The following is an 18,838-nucleotide window of genomic DNA, read 5'->3' on the forward strand; positions in this document are numbered from 1 at the left end:
CCAGACAAAGTACAAGTGGAAGGAGAGTAAATCATTAGCTAAAGAGACAGGCCTTGAACCAGATCACTTCAGCAGATGCTAACTTGGTAATTCCCTCTTGCTCCAAAACGAACTTTGTTCCTGTAACAACTGACAGCTGATGCAACGATAAGAGAATGAAGTCTATAAAAATCTAGCCGAAGCTTGGGAAGTCCTATTTGGGGCTCTTCCTACCTCCTCCGCCCACGGCTGGTCCCGCGGTGGAAGTGACAGCTCGCAGCGGGAAGATGCGCTCCTGGAAAGCCATGGCAGCCCTATTGCTCTGCTCACTGCTGCTCAGCCAGGTAACGAGAGAGAACTATTTAAGGCGTTAATTTAAACGGTCAGGCAGTTAATAAAAAGCGTTAGGATTTGCAAGAATAACTGGCAGCAGTTAGAGGTGACAGTAGGGATCTCTTAGAGGATTCAACGTCATAAAAAGCAGAGTAACTGCCTAGGGAATACGGGATTACTCTGAGATGATAGAATGGTTTGGGTGGGAAGGGACCTTAAAGCCCCCCCAGTGCCACCCCCTGCCCTGGGCAGGGACACCTCCCACCAGACCACCCTGCTCCAAGCCCCCTCCAGCCTGGCCTTGAACCCCTCCAGGGATGGGGCAGCCACAGCTTCTCTGGGCAACCTGGGCCAGGCTCTCACCACCCTCACAGCAAAGAAGTTCTTCCCCACATCTCAGCTCCATCTCCCCTCTTTCAGGGTCAAACCCTTCCCCCCCCCCCCGTCCTATCGCTACAGATGTAATTTAGCAAGTCATTCTGCCTTCCCTCCCAAGAAGATTAAAAAACATAGTTAATTTTTATACTACTTCTTTGGTGTTAGGATACAAGTAATTTAACAGAGCGTGCCAGGATCTGAAAACGAGAGATTTCACGTTTTTCCCTCGAGAGCACGGAGCTCAGCCGGGCCGAGGGAGCGCTGGCAGGGTGGCTGTTCTGACAGTGTCAGGATAACTCTGTTTCAGACGCTCTGCGCTTCCCTGCCCCCCCGGCAGCCCCGGCTCAGCAGGCAGAGGAGGATGACGCCCTTCTGGAGAGGGGTCTCCCTGCGACCCGTCGGAGCCTCCTGCAGGGACAACAGCGAGTGCATCACCATGCTCTGCAGGTAACGCAGCCCCCGCCACGCCGAGGCTCGGGGACAGCTTGCTGCTGTATTCTGGAGAGGAAGTTTCCCACTTAGTCTCACCCAAATGAGACACGGAATTAATTCCGTGCATAGAAGAAGATACCAGGAAGAGGGATGGGGCAATAGATCCAGACTTCTTTTGTAAGCAGTGCAAACAGAGCAGAGTCCACGTGCCCTTAATTACGAGCCTTAGTCCTTTCACCGCAACCCAAAATAACCCGTCTCCTCACAAAAGACTATGAGATTCCAGACAGCTTTTAGGTAATCACTTAGAGACCTTAAAATTAAGCCTTCTTAAAACCAATACTGTTCATTTTGAAGCACCTACCAATTAAAAGCAGTCTCTTACTCTAAATTAATCACTTTAAGGTGATTACTTTAAGCTCATAGTTTAAGACAGCTAAAACATCAGAAGCCATTTAGTTCTCATGAGCACTGGGCACGAGCAAATTGTCCAACCGCACCTAATTAAACTGATGAGTTAAAATTACCGCTTCGTGACTGAAAGCTGATGGTGTGTGGCACCTACCGCACACGCACCACAACGCGGAGACGGGGTAGAATATATCGATTTTCTCCTACGTGCAAATGTAGCAGGCCACGGCAGTCAGGCTGCTGTGTCACACGCACTTGAAAGGCATCGGTCGGTTCTATCCGCTGCCGGAGCTGAACCGCGACAGCAGCTGCAGGGATTCGGACAGAAAGGGCTTTCTACAGCGCGTAATGAACATAAAACGAATGAAAACCAACCGAATAGAGTTAAAGAGGGGACTAGAACGTGCCCGGCTCCATGTCGCAGCAAGAGGAGCCCCTCGGAGGACGTACCCGAGGATGTGTCCCCAAATCCGGCAGCGCCTGACGCTCGTTTTGTTTTCCAGGAAGAACCGCTGCTTCCTCAGAACCGCCTCGGAGTGACCCGTCGCCAGGAGAACACCCATCACTGTTACTGCTACCGATGCTCCCCTCTACTTGTCAAATATTTATTGGCCGTTGAAAAAGCTAGGACAGCGACTCGAGCAATAAGTGTATTTAACGTTTCTGGCATATGAACTGATAAAAAGGACTTCAAAGAGCTGGAGAGCGTTTCCGAGCCAAGGCTGTAGCTCTGCAGCACACGCCTCAGGACGACTCTCTGGCCAAGCTCAATAAAGGGACTCTGCCTCTCCTCTTCGTTTGGGTTTTTTGTAATGGCTCATATATATATATATATATTATTTTTTTTAAGGTGTGAATTAAAAAATTTGTATTCAGCAAAACCACCTTGGTTTTCCTTGTATCCTCTGAGCAAAGTGAGAGCACGTCAGGCCTTTCACGGAGAAGTGCTTATTTCAGCCTGGACTTTAGCCATTTCTCCTTCAACCTGGCGAGCGCAGAAAGCCGATGAGCTGCCACCTCCTCTCAGTCCCCGCGGCTGAGCCCGGATCAGCTCCTCCGATAAAGGCCTGTTAGAAAGAAGCAGCAAACGAACCGATAATGCCGATGGCCTTGCCAATATCCCAAACGCACCCGGCGATAACGGGGAGGAAAAGGATTTACTTTTAATGACTTCTAATCAAACTTACTTCACTGAGTGTCCTAGGCTGACCCTTGCCACCGAAGCACCTACTATTTTAAAATAAATTGATCAAAATCCACTTTTGACCCAGTTGCACGTTAACTTGGGAGGGCTAAAAGAAACAAAGTCACTTTTGATTAGACAAACACCAACAAATCTGGGACGCAAATACGACGGGACGCTCTTCGCCTTTTGTTAAACACAAAGCGCGGGGATCAAAAAAAAATAAAACTCTGCTTAAAAAAGCAATTGCGGGGAGGAGAGGGGCCACGTGACAGACACCAGCACAGCGGGTTTGAAGTTTAATACAGAAAATCTATTTGATATTTATTAAACTTAGTTTCTCCAGTTACAGTTCTGCATTGTACAAAGCATTTTAATGACACAGTAGTTAAAAAGATCTTTACAAATTGAAATGTGATACCCTTTTCTCCAAATATTTTAATTGCCATAAATTTGTTTAAAAATACACATTAAACGCATGTTTCAGACACTAAACTTTCTATAATCTCAATACCACAAAATACATAGAATATACTATACAGATGTGGAAAAAATCTAGTTAGTATATAATACTTTGCTCACCATTAACAGCTTTATTACGTGAAATGCACATACTGACTTAGAAATCCTAATTTTGAGCCCCAAAGTACCCTTTGAAATTTCAAATGTATTGCAACAAATAAAATCACAGTTTGTTTTCTTTCAAGGTTTTGGTTGAAGACAGATGCCTAAATATTTTGATAGAAACAAAAATGTAACACATGGACTCGTCGTGTACAAAGCATAGAACAGAGACATCCCATTAGTTACGAACAGTAAGTACCTTTCTGGGTGATTAATAAGGGCTTCGTTTATAAGTGACAGGTTAAAAGTTACCTTCCCCCACCCACACGCCCTCCCCCGAAAGAAAAAAACACCCTTCTTCACCAAATAATAATTTCAAATAAGATAAAGGATTTTTTTTTTTTTAATAATAAATATATAAGCACTTTATCCTCCATATACAAAATTTCTTAAAACAATTTAAAAGGGGGACCAGATACAAATGTCAGGAACTGTGCTTGCAAAAGTCATGCCTGGTCCTTAGAGCTGAGTTTGTGGGTGAGGAACGCCCAACGCAGCCAAAACCCAGCGCGGCAGGAATCCCGTGCCCCCCTCAGCGCCCCCGACCACGAGGGTTGCATAAAAAAATCCGCAGTGGGGGACGGCTGCGTTCCCACGCGCCCGGCTGGGCTCCGTCGGCGCCCGGAGCGGGTGCGTTTCCACCAGATTTTAAGGATGAAATTAAAAGAGGTGAAGCGTTTACGTGAAGAGAGCCTACGTCGAGGTGTCCCATCGCTCCCTACGCTGCGTCGGGGTGACGCTCAGCCGAGTGCCGGCACGTTCCCGAGAGCCAGGGAGCCCCTGCGGCCGCGCCGGGGCAGGATTTCCCGAGGGCAGAGCCCCCTCCCCAGCGCTGCCCCGGGCAAACGCCCCCGCGGCCGCACGCACCCTGCCCTCGGAAAGCAACGGAGCCGGACACGCTCACCCCCCGCCGTTCCCTGACTGTTGGGGTTGACGTTAACTTTCCTCCTTAGGAAATTCGTCTCCTGGAATAGCTGTGGATTGGTCTGAGTTGGCTACCGAAAGCTTTGGCTGCCCTGGAGGCGGAAAGACGTCTGGCATTAACTCTGCCGCTGGGAAACACAGGGGTTTCCGTAACACTGATTCATCAGGTGGAGGAAGGGAAACCCCGACCAAAAGATTTGTCAGGAATCTCTAAGAATTTGGAAGTTGTTTCCTCCCCAATGGGTAATTCAAACTTGACTTGCTCAGGCCCTTTCGTATCTGCCTCGATAGAAACACCGCGGTGACGGCAAATACCTGCTGGGTAAATGGAACATTAAATACAGCAAAGGTAGTCTCTCTCTCTCTCTCTCTCCAGCGGTTTGCCATTTGGCAAACGACATAATTATCTGCCTACGGCTTTATTCTACTTGCCCCAGGCAAGCGCTACATTTTTTTTTTTTTCTCCATAAAGTCCTGACTCTCTGTATGTTGGGGCCGTTCATAAATACATTTTAGGGCATTTTTTTGTTATCACAGCAATCAAGCCTCAGCAATCTAAAGGAATATACATTGCACTCCTGTATAATATGCAAGATTTATCGCCAATAAGATGGCGATTCAGCACTCAATAAATAATATATCAATATAGTCAGTTGCACCATAATCTAAAAACAAGTATAACATATACTTTGGACAGACTGAGTTCATATATATATACATATATATTAAAAGACACATACAATACAAATTGCATACTGCCATCAAAAGCCAAGAAGAGCCATCCATACGCTCTGCTTTATGGCTAATAGTTTCTAATCAAAATAAAAGCCTCGGGCTGTTTGACTCTGGTGTCCTGAAGATTTGTTTATACTTATCAAACGGCTGCACCTTATCTCCTCGGAACCTGCACGTTTGTCAGCAAATTCAAATAGTTTTGATCTCTGAGCAAGCCTAGTCTGATTAAGCCATTTTTAAGATTCACCAACCGGGACCGCGTTGTTCAGCGAGGGAATTCGAATTACGGCCTTGATATGTATTGAAGGTACGATCCTGCAGGGAATCCTTTGGGAAGGCGGGAGCTGGGGATCCCCTCGTCGTTCGGCACTCCAGCGACACGCGCGGCCGCGGGAGGGGAACCAGGGGCGGGTTTGGGCCGTTCCCCCCCCACCTCTGACGGAGGGATGGAAGCCCGGGACGTACTGGCGTTAATTTAGCGATGAAATCTGACAAAGTACCTAACTTTTCTGTGGGGAACAATGGTAAATCCCAAATTAAGATATGCTTTTGGAAACGCGAAATTTAGATTTCTCTGTTGGAAATAGCCACAGATGCGTAAGGCATTTCGTTTCAATTAACAATGAACTGCCTATCTCCCGGACAGACAGGCGACCCGGGACAGCACTCCGGAGGGGATTTTACTACAAGAACACTGTGCGGGTGGGACACTTTCAACCAGCTCAGGTCCACGTTTTGACACGATGTAAAAAGTCTTCTGGTCACCGAAGACAATTTTTTTAAGGTCCGCTGATCTGGGGATTAAGCCATACATTTTGAAAAGACCAATTTCGCGTGACACCAAAAGGTATTTGTGGGACTCTAGTTAAGGAAAAAAATAAAATAAAATAATTCCCAGAGATGAGACCATTCCTGCCAAGAGCAATGGTACCTGTGCACAAAGGAGCAAGCCAAGACTCAGCCATGCTGGCTAGTGCAGCGCTACACAAAAAATAAACTAGGAATGCGACTTCTAAGAAGGTATTTTTTTTTTTATATAGCGTCAAAAGTGTGCTAGGCACTTTAGAGTATTAAAGGAAAAATAGTTGACAGTGTCCCATTAACCAAGATGCGGAGTTTGAGGGTACAGAGTTCTGTCTCCAACAGCAAACACGAACAGAAACGTGACCTCGCACAGTGATTCAATAAAAAGGATGCTCCAACAGACCCGACAGGTAAATTCAGCTGTCGCGGAAAAAAGTCCCAGGTCTGTTCACCATGTATGGATCCATACGTAGCAAAGCTTTTCTGGAAGTACAAAAACACGCTGGAACGCAAAGGAAGCTCTACGAATATGCAGCTACCTTTTAGTAGGTTACTAATTTGCAAAACTTCTAAACTCTTAAAGCCCATAGGACATACTGCAGTACTAAGTAGCGTAGAATTCTATTCCTTCTCTCGAGGTTGCCGTGATTTTGGCACTTTACTACTACTACACAAAAAAAAAAAAAAAAAAAAAAATTTAGTGCAATAATTTTCCTGAACATGCACGTTCATATCTGGTAGAGAAGAAAGGGTTAAACGGGAGAGAAAACAAAAAAGCAGCATTCCACAAATCTCAACTCCAGAGGATTCAGAGTTTGACTCTTGGAAAGGAGACCACCGCAAGGAGGAGGTGGGCGCGTGTGACGGACGCTAGGACTTTGGAAAAGGAAATGGAATTTTACCCCAGTACTGCAGAAGACCACTGCATACAGTATCCCTGGTCCTGCTGTAAAACATCTTGTAAACAGTTCATAAAATCTTCATCTAAAAGTAAGGCATAAGGCACACCAGACATGTTCGGGGCACTAAGCAATACTGAAAGCAGAAGCGTTTTTAAACCTTTTGCTCAGACAAGCACCTTACGTGGAAAGGTACTTTGGTTTACTCGGTCGGAGAGCGGCCAAACTGCGCCTCCAGGAGCCACCGCTGTCGCACCCGGTCGCTCCCTCGCCAGTGAGGATTATGCTCCGTCAAACATTAACAGGCCCTTCATGAACGCGGGGTTAAATACAAGTTTTAAATCCGTTCTGCGTCAAAACCAGTCTGTTTCCCTGTAATAGCCGTGTGCTCCCACCCCACCGACAGCCCGGAGTGTCCGTCACCCACCAGACCCTAGAAGGAAAACACGGACCTCCATTTCCGCTTCAGATTCCTGGTTTCTCAGTCAATGGAAAAAGATGCAAATGACAGTTTCCGGTAGGAATTTAACCACTGTTGGGTTTTTAACCACAAAGCTCACCGATTTTGTAAGCGTCAAAAAAAAAAATAATGACCAAGCAAGGAAACAAAACGTGTTTTAAATGAAGAGATGCAAAAAAAAGAAAGACAAAAAGCACAAGATTGTCCGTTTCAGAAACCTCTCCTGTAACGCATCGCTCCCGCCGGACTGGAGGTCGGCCTCACACCACTACTGCCACAGGACATTAAATGCAAATTACTGTAATGTTTTGTGATTGTTATAGTGTTAATCCATGTTTTGAAACTGCCTTGAAAACAATCCAAGTCAGATCCAGCTAAATACTTTTCCATAAAAATTTCTTTATAATTCATTTAAATGCAGTATCTTAATACGTAGAAGAATATCTGGAATTTTTCTATTTAGTACAAATTCTGCAATAATAAATCTGTAGTTGTCATTTATTAGTCAACTCGTAGGCATTAGGCATGAAAAGTATGGTGTCCCTACACGTTAGAACCTACCAACCCTAGTTCCTTTTACAGGCTCTACCACCACAAGACATTACAGAGTAACAAAGCTCACAAAGTACTTAAATAAAGTGTCTATGTTTAATTTCTGCTAAGTACTCGAAAGGGTAAATTTAGGGAAGAAATAGCTAAAAACTGCCCCAAACTGGGCTTTTCAAAATTAAAATTAAAAAAAAAAAAAAAATTAAAATAAATAGGATTTCAACTGACTATTTATGCATTATGACTGGAATTCCAATGATCTATCCAGGATAGATCAGCAAAACTACGCCTTTATATGTAGCAAATTTTAATATATTTAAATAACTTAAAATGGGAATACTGAAGAAGTCCATTAACCAGATGATTTGGGGTTAAAACACAAAACACAAATGAGGATGGGAGACGTGGGAAAGCAATCCTTGCTCTTAGTGTCACCTAAGCAATGTGTTATGGCAGTCTTCCTTATCGACATGACACAGTGTTGTGGAGATAAATCAGAGGCAGCGAGAAAAACATGTTCGGGTTTGTTTGTTTGTTTTTTCCATTCCTTCAGTTCAAAATATCACTTGGCGTCCAGGCGCAACCAGTGCAATCCCTGCCGGGTGTAACGCACTAGGTCTGTCATGATGCTCGAATTAAAAATCAGAGGGCCCATAACTTTATCCAGTTCAGCAAAGAACTCTAAAACAACAGAAAGACAAGTTAAACTACGCACGTATTTTCATATATGGGAAATATTACACCCAAACTCCCCGTCTTTTCAGCCTGAATCTCTTAGATTAAGACAGAGGAAAAGAAAGATGGCTGACGGAAGGATGAAAATAAAGGAAAAAAGTCCTTTCTAATCAATGTCTGTAGAATCAGAATCATAGAATGGTTTGGGTTGGAAGGGACCTTAAAGCCCCCCCAGTGCCACCCCCTGCCCCGGGCAGGGACACCTCCCACCACACCAGGTTGCTCCAAGCCCCGTCCAACCTGGCCTTTGCAATTTTTGCAGAAGACTGGTTGATAAGAATAAATAGAATATGGTTAAACTATGGTAAAACTTCCTTGGCCTTCCCCCTCCAATGTGCATTTCACTTAAGAATTTCAGAAATGGAAAGGTAATGAGTTCCTCTTCCTACACATTACATTTTACAACAGATGCAACAAAGGTTGTTATTTTTTTTTCAAGGCATAGCTGGTAGGAAGCATGACATCTCCAGCACCACCTTGAAAACCAAGAGGAGCAGCTGGGGTAGCACTGTAATTGAAGATACAGCTTCCTATATTACTTCTGCAGAGACCCAGTTTGAGCATCCTGTGCCCCATTAACTGCAACTCCAAACCCCGAAGCCCGCGAGCGTTTCAGCACACCCTGGTAGGTCTGAGGGTACAATCCACCCGCGCCAGCCCTTACCTTTCTGTTCCTTAGACAGCTGTTCGGCTTGGTCCCAAATTTCAGTGGCGTAGAGGAAGTTGGACGTAACTTGGACGTAGCTGGCCGCCATCTGATGGATCCTCTGGGGGATCGTCACCGAAGACCCGCTCCCTGAAGGGTTGGCTGCCCCGGAAGAGTAATTTCCTGAATTCCCTGGAGACAGCTTTGGAGAGACTGGAGACGGCATCCCGACAGGCTTGCTGCTTCCCAGAGAAAAGTATTACATTGTAAGTGCAAGTCTGGGTACTGCAGTCGTATCACGCTCTAAATTTACGTAGAAAACTAGTTATAAGTGAGAAATACAAGTAACAGCTTTTACTACTCACCTTCCCATACCAGGTGACGGTGCTTGAGAATTATTATAGGAATTCTGTTTGGGGAAAAAAGACATTTGTCACCTGATTTATGTTTATACTTTAACTAGTTATATTTTATCTGTTTATTTAACTGGTTATTTTTGACCAAATTGTCGTTTTTCTTTTAAGCAATAACCAACATTCTGAATAATATCACAGTAAATCTGAATTTGATAAAATATTGTTTTTTACTAAGACACAAATTAAGGGATTATTTTAGCAACACAAAGGTGGCCACTAAATATACATAGGATTGGAGCCGTCCTCTGTTCTAAGCGTTAGATCCCACTGCCTCTTACGAGAGCATTTAAGAACTGTTTCCTCTCATTATCGACAGCTGGAAGTTTCAGAGAAACCCAGAGACACCAGTTACCTCTCCCCAAGTCTTCCTGTGAAAAATCTCAGTCTAGGTTAAGGACTGAGTAACAACACAGAAGTATCATAACAGCTTTTCAAATCTGCTACATCTTGGTTCAAATACATTAATTCAAAGGATGTGTCTCTTGGTCTCCTTTCCCTGACAGCCCTTAAATCAGTTGCAGAGGAACAGAGTTAAATTCACGTGGGGGGGAATAAAGAAAAAAATTAATTAAAAAAAATAAAATCAAACATCCCACTGCAAACAATGAAAACTCAGACCAATTTAAATCCTCCTTGAAGCCTACGAAATTTATTAAAGACAACAAAAGCTAAATCAAATTATTAATAGAGAGCTATCGCGCTGGGGCCAGTAGGATTATGACAGCCACGCTGTCTCCTCCCAGCTTTATACTTTCAGGTCCAGTTCTAAATAGGGTTTATTCCAAGTTCCCATGTAGCAGTCTGAAAACTGCCTTCAGGAATTTGAAGTGCTGTAGAGCTTTAATTTGATTAGGTTCTAATATTCTAAGAAAATACTGCAATTACCTTCAGATGCTCAGTCAGAGTTTTAGAATATTTCAATGCACTTTCCTTTTTCAGTTTGAAAAGCCTTAGGTATAGTAGAGATTGACACCGAAGACTGACCAAAGACAGAATAACAAAACACAGACAGTTAAAGGCAGGTTAATCACAACTGAGTGAAGTTCAAAAATCTCCTAGCTGTGCTTTTAAAGCTTTCTCTGCCAACTCTCCAGTTGTAGGTCTATCAAAAAATCCATAAGCACCTTTAAATTCTCAAGGAAAAAGCAGAGCTTTGTGTGCCGTAAACTGAAACTCTAATTTTCAGTGATCTTGCTGATAGAACCAGTTCCCAGTTCAGGAGACGCCCCTGAGGTGCTTCCTACACAAGGGTTTCATTGATTTTTTTGCTCGTGCCAGAACATTCTGAGTCCACCGCGTTCTGCCACGGCCTCCCCCTTCTTCTCCACCTGACACCAACTGGTTCTGGTCCTTACGCCTGCGGGGGCCATTCCATTGATCCAGGAGGCTGGTGACAACTCTGCACAGCCACTCCAATGGACTTATCCCTGGGTGAGTACATAGGAAGGCCCCCGTCCTTTCTGCAGTTACTCATAAATTTAGTAATTTCCTTAATATTTCAAAGACTTGGCCCTTGTCAACGTCCCCTCTGCCCCAATTTACAGTAATCAGATATACAGCTTAATCTTTACGTGCAGCCAAGTGGAATACTAATAAATCTGCTTCAGAAACACCTGATGACTCAGTGTAATACAGCATCTCATGCAGATAAGGCATTTGAAATTAATCATTGCGTCGTATTAAGTTCCGAGCACACGTACCAAAGCACTGCCAGCCTTTTATCTGCAGCCGTGGCGTCCGGTGCCAAGTAATTCTTCAGTTTCATAGTGTATCTGCAAACAAAGGCATCAGGTAAACAACAAAATGAAGATTACAGTATCATTTATCAATCACAAAACACTGACGTGCTTATGAATTTCTAGTTTCAACTCTCTTCACCCTTTCAGGAACCACTCTCAGACCCTAAAATGCTGACTAGGTAGTAATTGGAGTAATTTTGCTTCTTGTGAGTTATACATCGCAGAGAGACATCGAGAGCCTTAGCAGAAAGGATCTCAACCTCCACAAAAACACTTTAAGCCTCAGCAACTGGAACGAACTGGAAGTGACCCAGTTTTATTAGAGAATGATAAAGAGATTTCAAAAGTTGGTGGCCAAACTTTAGTAACTCTAAAAGCAAGCTCTGATTTCCAGACCTCTTCCCCACCCACCTGGCTTTCGTACGCCCTTTGCAATGCTTACTTGATTAATTCCACAGTTTCTGAATACATAGGGAACGGGGACTTGGATTCCTGAGCGTTTTTCTCCAATGCATTCCCGCACTCGATGAAGGACACCACAGCATCCAGGTAGTACACGGCCTTCTCAAACCTGTCAGACTGGGGAGAGCCCAGAAAACGCGTCAGGACGAAAACCGGAGAGGAAGAACAAGAAAGGTCCCGTACAGAAGGGCGGCAAAACAGCAAAAGCAGTACACAAACCCCAATATAACGTGCAAACATTGGGTGAGTGTTGGAGATTTACTTACCAACGCGTCCGCGTTATGTTTTAACTTCTTTGCTTCTTGTAAATAATGATCAGCCGAGTAAGTCCTGCAACAGAGACACAAACTCATGGACTCAGCCCCACCCACACCGCCGTTCTTCTTATTTCCTTGAAGTTTCTGCATGTTGTCAAATTTCACGTTTTTTCTGCCTAACTCGGGTTACAAGAGCTCCTATGATACAGTTTTTACTGTGATAAAACTGTTAAAGTTAACTAGTGGGATTAGTTACAGTATGATCAAATTGTTAAAAATAGTTTAAGGTTAGTTCTCTGGTTGCAGGTAATTCTAAACAGTGTTTCAAGCAAGTTGATATGTAAAAACGATTTGGTTACATTTATTGCATTTGATAGTCAAGCAAATCAAACACTTGACCAACAGCAGGGGCAGGGGAAGGGAAAATACCCACAAAATCTGAGGACAAATTAATCCAGCGCCTCCAGGACTGGCAGCACTGAGGGTGTGAAATATTTAAAAATTATGATAATAATAATAATAAATAAATCAAGATGCGTTCAGGTGTTAATTGCTTTTGCTTAGCCACCCAAGACAATCAATGCTAAATGACTTCCACGACCAGGTGAGCAGAAGGCAATCATAAAACAGTAATTAGACATTACAATATATTAACATATTACCTATGGGTTGATTAAAGTTTGAAATAAATTCTCCCATCCACCCTATCTTACTTAATTTATTTGTATTAAAGATATTTGAAATCAACAGTTTTAATGGTCCACTTACAGGAAATGGATGTCATTAGAAAGCAAGAGTTAGTATTAAAAAGATTATATACATAAAAAATTAGTTCAATCCATTCTAGGCTCACAAAATCCTACACTGTCTCCGTCACCACCATAAGGTTGTCACATCTCGCCTTTCCAAGGCACAATTACTGGCCCTTGGAGAGCGCTCTCATTATGTCTTCCTACACATCAATACACATTCAGATTTAATTTTTTTTGAGGTTTGATCTTATCTCAATTTCTTCATCCTGTTTTGCTTTGGAATAATTACAAAATCCCCACAAACTATTGATAGGGTACTCTAATCACCTAATTCACTCCACTTTTCTTTTTTTTCCGAAGGAGTAACTATCAGGAGAAAAGCACTGACCAGCCAGCTTGCCCACTTCCAAGAGTTCTTAACCAGGAAGTTACTTTTACATTTAGTATAAACATAATTTTACCTGTAAAGTGAATTTAAAGAACAACGAAGAGAACTGCTTTAAGAGGAAGCACTGCGCTGTGATTTAAATTGGTACAAGAGAAACCTAAAGCCTCCACAAGATGGTAAAATACTTGTTTAATTTTCTTTTCAAGATATTTTCTTTGAGCCCACAGGATTGAATCCCAATCCCGCTCTTGTGGATCTGGGATTTCAAAAAACAAAGGCTCCTCTCTACTACCATCACCGACCACAACTCCTGCCTCTAGAGGACGTGAGCTCTGGTGAGAACAGGCAGAGGCAGCAGCAGCGTCCTGGTAAGTGAAAAGGACCCACCAGCACTTAAAACCAGAATAACTCTGAGGTATTTGAGCCTATTGCTGGTCCCTTTATGCTCAGCAGGAAGGTACAGGGCAGACCGCGCTGTCTGCCGAGCCGATGGCACAGGGCACATCCCTGCAGGAACAAGGCGCAGCTCTCCAGAGCCTGAGCTTGTCCTTAACAGCTTTTTGGAAGCAAAAGGAACTCCTCTCCGCGGGGAGGCGGTTATGCACCCAGATTCACGGCCCCGCAAAGGGAAAGGCACCTCTTGCTCTTCTTACCTGTCATCAAAAACAAGTTTTGCTCTTCTTGACTTTGAACTTTCTGTAGAGGGAGCAGACGCAGGAGGGCAGTTTGATGAATTGTTCAGAATCTTTTCCTGAAAGAAAAATCGTTGCCAAATAATAAATTTAAAGAACAGTTAAATCTTCTCTGCCTTCAAGAAAAGCACTTGTTGTATGAATTTCTCCCATGACTTCATGGATTACATGCAATAAGGTCACTTTTGCAGCTGCTTCAGCTGCCATTCACTGCAGAACGCAGCTTCCACGAGGCTTTCACCTCATGTGGGCACAGAGAAGACCCAGCAGCTGCCGTCAGCTCCTCGCTCTGACACACCAGGAGATCCCCTTCAGAGGAAAGCAGGCAACCGAGGCTTTCTACACACCTGGGTCCAGGAAATCCCTCCCTGATCTCCCATATCACTGTTTCTAAGTCCTGTTTTTCCACTCTAACAAAGAGGGCATGAGTATTTTTACGATTTCTCATTTCTCTGCTGAATGTCTTTGCCTTGAAAAAAAAAAAAAAAAAAGATATTTTGGAAGCATAAGCATCATCTTCAAGGAGAAAAGTTACCTGTCTTCACAACACACTGTCCTTGCTGCCCTAAATTATACATGGCTCAACGTGACACTTCAGGGTAAAGACCGGACACTAGAAACATGCTGTGAATAGTAAGTTAATCAGTTTTTAAGTATAAAACAACTCTCCAGCTTCATGTGTTTTCCATTGTCTTGACTTATCGTGACCCAAGGCCACCTATATGGTGTATTTCGTAACTACATTTATCAGATTGTCGCTAATCAGGAGGATCTGGCAGTCGCCAAGGCACCACATTTGCAGAGCAATGAGCTATCTACCATTGCACCGCAGGCACAATGACAGAACACGCAGTGACAAACAGGACGAGAAGACACTGCTGTAAGAAAGGCCTGACGAAGCATATCTGAGGTATAAATCTCAGGGTACTGGCGGGTATTACGCTGCACGGCTCCCGGTGCAGAGATTCACCAACCCCACCCCGGTGACTAAGGTACTTTCTGCCACTACCGATGTTTATTTGCTGCTTTACTCCTCCCTGAATCAATGATCCTCCCTGAATGTTTTCAGACTTTGTTTCAAAGCTTTTCAGGGACTGCAAATCTAACTCTGGGAGTCTCCACAGCCAGTGAGGTGAGTTGGGGCTTTGCTGCTGAGCGCTCGGAGCCCCACGCGCCTGGAGCACAGGCAAAGATGGAATATGCTCCACAACTGACCACACAACAGAAATCGCTTGTGACAGGTATTCAACACACTCTCAGGTGTCCTCACAGGATGATTTCTGTCCAGTAACACACATTTATATACTGTTGAAAAAACACGTTTCGATTTAGTGACCTAAAAGTATCATCTGCCTATAACATTTTTTAATTCTACCATCTAAATATCTTCATGACCTAAATCTCTTTAAAAACATTTTCTGCACCATCTTTATAACCATGTTTTCTCCACTCCAACCACAAAAAGCGCTGTACATTCCCAAGCTGGAGTTAATATAATCTTTCTGGGGTCACACAACGTCGTAAAACAAAATTATAGCTTTGCATCCTAGTGCTGAGCACAGACTGAGCTCCTGCTCTCCTCAAAAAATCAGGGCAAGATCTGTATCCGCTCCGATGAGACAAGAGTAACCTTGTTGCTCCATTTACTGTTGTGTAAAGTGCTTTCTAGTGATATTTCCTATTAACAAATTAAAATAGAAATAAGCAGCATTTGTAATCAGAAAATGACTAAACACATTTCACTAATTAACATAAGAATTTGGTAGGAATAAACATTAGTATTCCACAATCTCTCCCAAATTATTTTGTAATTTACAGACTTCCAAGGCACTTAAACACCACGACATGAAACAACGCTTACCTGAAACTAATTACCTTTTAACCTGAACTGCAAATTATTGTTCAGATCACACTGAGCACGTCAAATGGCAAAGCAAAGGAAGAGGCAGGAGGCGGTTACAGAATAAACCCTTTACCTTGGGTTCTTTAGCGCTGCCAGAGCCCTTCCCCTCGGTCTTCTTCTGTTTAGAAGACGAGCTGCTTTTGCTGCCGCTCTCCTTGCTGAGGTTGCTGCTGGACTTCAGGGACGATGACTGACTGACCGTCCTCTTCCGCGACCCGTGTTCTTGCTTGGAATCTTTCTGCAGGACCGGGGCAGCAGGAGATGGCAGCAAATCCTTCTCCTTAACAGCACTTGGCTTTGAAGACCTGGACAAAATGAACAAATTCAGGTTTTGGGTTTTGTTTTTTTTTTCCTTAAAAAACCAAAACCGAACAAACCAACCAACAAAACCCCACCATATCTAAAAAAATTTTAAATAACCTCCCCTTTTCTTAATTTTTAAAGATCAACCAAGATTTCTGCTGTTAGCAAACCAGATATGGAAGACAAGAAAGACAACAATCATCTCGGCGACTGGGTTTCTATGAAGCCAGATTGAACTCGTTTTCACCATTTTATTTGTTCTGACCTGAAAACACAGTAGACAAGTTCTAACCATAAAACCACATCCCTACAACAGTTCCTAAAAAAACACCCTCAACGCTTACAACGTAAGAAATTAATGCCAGCGTTAGCGCCAGCCTGTCTGATGCTGATATTCAGCCCAACAGCTCAGAAAAAAGATGCTCCAGATAAATGTTCTCTAGAACCCAGGGAACTGGGAAGCTTCTTCCGCGCAGCCTTTCAATACCTCGGCTGCTGGGGCTACTGTTGACTATTCTTGGCTGCCCATAATAATTATTTCTACACCTTATTTTTATAAAATCATACATTTAGATGTTTAATTAAATGGCCCTCAGAGAACTGCACTGGCAGCCAAGCAAAGATGAGAAATAATAGGTAAAAAAGCATAATCAAGCTAGAAATGCATCCGTTCAGTCTACGCCTGTCTCCTAACAAACAGTAAGACACTCTTTAATTCAGAATGGGCAAACAAGATTTCTCACATCTGATGTGCTGCAGCTTCTCACATAGTTGCAATTTCGCAATTACTCACTACACAGAAATATTTTCCATGACATAATTATACCAGTTTTCAGTTGCATGTTCTGAAATAGCAGAGTTTTAAAAGGCGGTGGAAAAAACCTTACTCTTTCCTGTGGATTAACACTGACCAAGAAATAAATCAAATAAAAGCATAATAGCTGTAACAAAAAGCATGGAAATTTACAGAAATAACATACAAATAAAAGAGTATTAAACGACATTCCTGCTTTGCTAATTCTGTGTTACTTTGCTTTGTGTCACTCACACTTTTCTTTAGCTCATCTATGGAGCAAACACAAGGCTAAATCCCTGGAGCCAAATCTCAGCGCCATCGGCTTCCCGGACAATGCCAGGTAAGTAATTTACCCTCAGTTTCACAAAAAACTCACTAACTGGAGAATTACCAGACCGGGTTAAATTTAAAAGCACCGATTTTGCACGATCAAAAAGCTAGATGCACAGCTGCTTTCTAAAACAAACCAAATCCCCTCTGCACATTAGAGGAAAAGCAGGATGCATATATTCCATAATACACCATATATTCCATAATCACAGAATCATAACACACCAGCCCCGCACGAGGGGTTACCTGACTTCTCTGTGTAAAACAACTATCCTTGGCCACCGTTTCTGGATATGGAAATTAATTTCCACCAACTACTAGTAGAAAAAAAGTCTGTCTGAAGGTAAGCCACAATGAAATTTAATTTTACCCCGTGATTAATAATAAAGGAACACTGGGGGGGGGGGGAGAAAAGGGGAGAAGACAGGAACCCTCCTTCTCCTTGATCACCCTGAGCCTTCAACGTTGGAAACACAGCCGAGATACTCACTCCCTACTGCTGGAAGTCTTGTGTCCTGATGGAGCTTTTTCTTCCAGTTTCGTTTTCTTGCTTTCACTGGCTCTGTTTTCATCCTCATTCTGGATAAAGCAAACAAGAAATACATCCAGGCAAACGTCCACATTTACAGCTTCACCGCGTGGCGATGTTTTACATTAAGAGACTTAATTTTAGCAGGCGTTTTGCAGAGTACAGAATAAGATACGTACAGACCACAAAAATATGCCCTACGTCATCTTGTCGGTACCAAATCTTTGACCAGACCCTGATGGACCATAATGAAAGACAAAGTCTGGCTTTTAAACTACCAACCTGCATAAAAGAAGTACCAGTTAAATTGTTCATTTTAGCACAAACATCTTATCACCACGAAATACCAGGAAAATCTGCCAAAGGCTTCAATAGAAGACCATGAGACAGATTTTATGTTGCGGGGCCCACCAGAGGTGTCTCATGAATGTCAGAAAAAGGTCAAAGTCTTGCAGTCTTTTAAAGTAAGCTCAGAGATTTTTATACACATTTAATCTCAAAGTCAAAGGGGTCTTGAAGGTAAATGTCTCAGCTGTCTGCAGCACGCGCTGGAAGCACCAATACAGTGAATAAAATGGAAAATAGGGCCTCACAGACTAAGTCATCTGGTAACATAACCCAGATTCAAACCCAAAAGGTTTCGTTCGTGTCCCACCGATGCTGCAGCCCCGAGCCTTAGGATCAGGGAAGCACGTGAGCAAAAAAGGTGCAGAAATCAAGCAGAGACAGCTGCGTACAGAGCACTCACAAACCTAAAATCTGGGGGAAAAGGGTGGGGTTTCTTTCGTTGCCTCAAACATCTTCCATCTTCCCCAGTACGTACCAGTAAGCACCAGGGTAATGTGAGGATCCAAACCAATTAACCACCAGACTATTTGCTGGGATAAAGCCTAAATCTAATTGGTCTTACCAGCGCCTTCTACTTTAGATATTAAGAGCACAGATCTTTAATGCTGTAACTCCAAGTGTGGACTGAAAGGTGTAACTGGTCAAAGAAAGAGAAGTCAGTGTATTCAGAGCCACTGGAACCTGTGAGTGCGTACCCACGGATGTTAGGCATTATTTAGTAACACTTACAAAAACTAATTAGTCAGAGTTATGCTAATTTTACAAAAAAAAAAGCTCACACCTTCTCACTTAATTTCCTCACCCAGAGAAAACACGAATCTTAGTTAAGAA

The 18,838-nt window shown here is 43.2% G+C and overlaps 2 protein-coding genes across 3 annotated transcripts in view; one reads left to right on the forward strand and one right to left on the reverse strand.

Annotated features, from left to right (window-relative positions):
- Positions 1-266: 266 nt before the first annotated feature.
- LEAP2 (liver enriched antimicrobial peptide 2) lies at positions 267-2,073 on the forward strand. The gene is made up of 3 exons (XM_074156533.1): positions 267-323; positions 998-1,137; positions 2,037-2,073. The coding sequence occupies exons 1-3, from the start codon at positions 267-269 to the stop codon at positions 2,071-2,073; spliced, it is 234 nt and encodes a 77-aa protein (XP_074012634.1).
- A 5,229-nt stretch (positions 2,074-7,302) lies between these two features.
- AFF4 (ALF transcription elongation factor 4) overlaps positions 7,303-18,838 on the reverse strand; it is a 28,075-nt gene continuing 16,539 nt past the window's right edge. For both annotated transcript variants that reach the window (XM_074156699.1, XM_074156698.1), the window contains 10 exons: positions 17,621-17,709; positions 15,775-16,006; positions 13,760-13,857; positions 11,976-12,039; positions 11,690-11,826; positions 11,209-11,280; positions 10,394-10,487; positions 9,458-9,501; positions 9,111-9,331; positions 7,303-8,392 (listed from right to left, as the gene is read on the reverse strand). In XM_074156699.1, coding sequence (XP_074012800.1) covers positions 8,274-8,392; positions 9,111-9,331; positions 9,458-9,501; positions 10,394-10,487; positions 11,209-11,280; positions 11,690-11,826; positions 11,976-12,039; positions 13,760-13,857; positions 15,775-16,006; positions 17,621-17,709 — 1,170 coding nt within the window. In that variant the 3' untranslated portion in view covers positions 7,303-8,273. The remainder of the gene's footprint in view (positions 8,393-9,110; positions 9,332-9,457; positions 9,502-10,393; positions 10,488-11,208; positions 11,281-11,689; positions 11,827-11,975; positions 12,040-13,759; positions 13,858-15,774; positions 16,007-17,620; positions 17,710-18,838) is intronic.

Source organism: Numenius arquata, chromosome 11 (assembly GCF_964106895.1).
Source record: "Numenius arquata chromosome 11, bNumArq3.hap1.1, whole genome shotgun sequence".
In the NCBI taxonomy this organism is placed as follows: Eukaryota; Metazoa; Chordata; class Aves; order Charadriiformes; family Scolopacidae; genus Numenius; species Numenius arquata.

Excerpts from the sequence above, each read along its gene's own strand:
- LEAP2 (XM_074156533.1), top strand. The coding sequence starts at position 267 with ATGCGCTCCTGGAAAGCCATGGCAGCCCTATTGCTCTGCTCACTGCTG. Across the intron at positions 324-997 it reads GCTCACTGCTGCTCAGCCAG|ACGCTCTGCGCTTCCCTGCC; the intron begins GTAACGAGAGAG and ends ACTCTGTTTCAG. Across the intron at positions 1,138-2,036 it reads TGCATCACCATGCTCTGCAG|GAAGAACCGCTGCTTCCTCA; the intron begins GTAACGCAGCCC and ends TTTGTTTTCCAG.